This window comes from Carlito syrichta, unplaced genomic scaffold, assembly GCF_000164805.1.
Source record: "Carlito syrichta isolate Samal-C Ts95f unplaced genomic scaffold, Tarsius_syrichta-2.0.1 Scaffold288027, whole genome shotgun sequence".
In the NCBI taxonomy this organism is placed as follows: Eukaryota; Metazoa; Chordata; class Mammalia; order Primates; family Tarsiidae; genus Carlito; species Carlito syrichta.
In genome coordinates, this window is record NW_007232123.1 from 11,231 (window position 1) to 13,292 (window position 2,062).

General features: G+C 60.3%; 1 protein-coding gene across 1 annotated transcript in view; it reads right to left on the reverse strand.

Moving 5' to 3' along the window:
* Nucleotides 1-2,062, reverse strand: part of PDLIM7 (PDZ and LIM domain 7) — a gene marked incomplete at its 5' end in the record, with an annotated part of 8,594 nt that overhangs the window by 5,024 nt on the left and 1,508 nt on the right. The window contains 2 exons of the mRNA XM_021710083.1: nt 979-1,159; nt 1,999-2,062. The exon at nt 1,999-2,062 is cut by the window's right edge and continues 53 nt beyond it. Of these exons, the coding sequence (XP_021565758.1) occupies nt 979-1,159; nt 1,999-2,062 (245 nt within the window). The remainder of the gene's footprint in view (nt 1-978; nt 1,160-1,998) is intronic.

Genomic DNA, 2,062 nt, shown 5'->3' on the forward strand with positions numbered 1-2,062 from the left:
CCACGGGCTCAGGCAATCCACTCACCTCAGCCTCCCAAAGCACGGGATTACAGGCTGAGCCACCGAGCCCGGCTGGTCTCAAACTTTTAGGCTCAAGCAAACTCCCCACCTCAGCCTTCTAAAGTGCTGGGATTACAGGCATAAACTACCACATCTGGCCTTGTCCTGGTTTTCTTTCAGGGAGCCACTCACCCCTCACTCTGTCTATGGCTCTGGTGGGGCCACCTTATCTCCACAGCCAGGTGTCACCTGGGCTTGGTCAATCAGGTGTCAGCCAGGTGTCACCTGGGCTTGGTTGAGAGTCATGTGACCTGAGCCAGGCCAAGGAGCATCAGCATTGAGACATGGCTACAATGCATCCTATGGGGCTGGTGCTCCTTCGACTTAAGGGACTGAGTTGGGAGATGTGACCTGCAGGGACTGCGGCATCACCTCTCGGGGAAAAGTGTGCTGGGGAACGATATCAGCAGGGACACAGACAGAAGCAAACGACAGGGTCCCAGTGACTGCAGTGCCTGGATTCCGTTGGACCTGAAGTGAATGCCCTGAGCTCTCCCATATTTGAGCCAGTATATCTCTCTTTCAGCTCGACCCCCCCAAATAGGATTTTGGCCACTCGTTAAGAGGATTCTAGCTAAGGCCGGGCTCGGTGGCTCAGCCTGTAATCCCGCACTTTGGGAGGCCGAGGTGAGTGGATTGCCTGAGCCCACGGGTTTGATCTCTACAATAAATCAAAAAATTAGCCGGGCGTGGTAGCGCGCGCCTGTAGTTCCAGCTGCTTGGAAGGCTGAGGCGGAAGGATCGCCGGAGGATCCTAGCTAATGTAGAACACGGCCAACGCAGAGGTTCATTTATTAGGTTGTCAGGGTCAGAGGAGCTCAGGCACTGAGAACCCCAGTCCCAGGAGGTGCGCGACCATGCCCTTCCACTCTGTCAGGTTCACCACACGCCCCCCCGCCCAACCCCACCTTCACTCACCCCTGCGATCTTCTTCTTGCACTTGGCGCAGCTGGGTGCGTAGCGCACATCATAGCAGGGCGGGCAGAAGATGGCGCCCTTCTCCTCGAAGAAGCCGCCCTCTTCCAGGACCTTCCCACACTGGTTGCACACAAACTCCTCGGGGTGGTACGCGTGGCCCAGCGCCACCAGGTAGCGGCCCCTGAGCGGAGGTGAAGGCAGTGAGGGAAAAGCACAAACATAGGGGCTCCTGGCCGGAGCCCGGGCGGGTTCGCCGAGCCCTGGAAGCCTGGAGAGGGGAAGTGCATGCTCCCGTTTTCCAGAGGTTAAAGACGGGACTGGGAAGTGACAGGCAGTGACGAAGCTTGGAGAGCCAGCTCCGTGACACCGAGCTGCCTGGTGACACCAGCAACAGTCCTGCAGCAGAGAAGGTGGGTGGGAATGGGTACGAGCCAAGAGGCCTGGTGCCAAGGAATACCTGGACAGACCCTGGTACCTGCCTGGCCGATTTCCTGTTCCACCTGGCCCGGGGAGGGGCCTGTAGGACCCAATAAACAGGGTGTCTGCAGGAGGGATGCTCTGCAGACCCTCCACTATCAGCTGACAGGAATCAACAGCGGGCCAGGGGCAGGACTGAGTGCTAGGAAGGCTCTAGAACCTGCCATGCTGGCTCTGGGGCCTGTGACTCTGTTGGGCCCCAGGGAGCAGTGCCCAGAGGGAGGGGCCAGCGGCCAGTCAGCACTAAGAGCAGAGAGACCAAGCAAGCAGGAGGGAGAGGCGGGGGGCTGTGAGGGAGCTTTGGCAGAGAGCAGTCCAAGGGTGCACCTTAGTGCAGCTCCAGGGAACGGTCAGCGCCTTCTGCCATGTCACCGGGGCAGGTGCTGCCAGCGGGTGACGTGGCTGGGGAGGGGGAGGAATCTGAGGACCCAGGTGGGGACCCGATCCCCCCGCAACTGGAACTGAGTCCTTATTCGCCCCCAGTGGCAGCTAGGCGAGACGGGTGGGAAGCCAGGCCAGGGGGGAGAGGAACAGGCCACCCACCGAATAACCTTGTGGCACTGGTGGCACACGGGCGTCTTGCCGTTGCCGCCACCGCCGCCCCCAC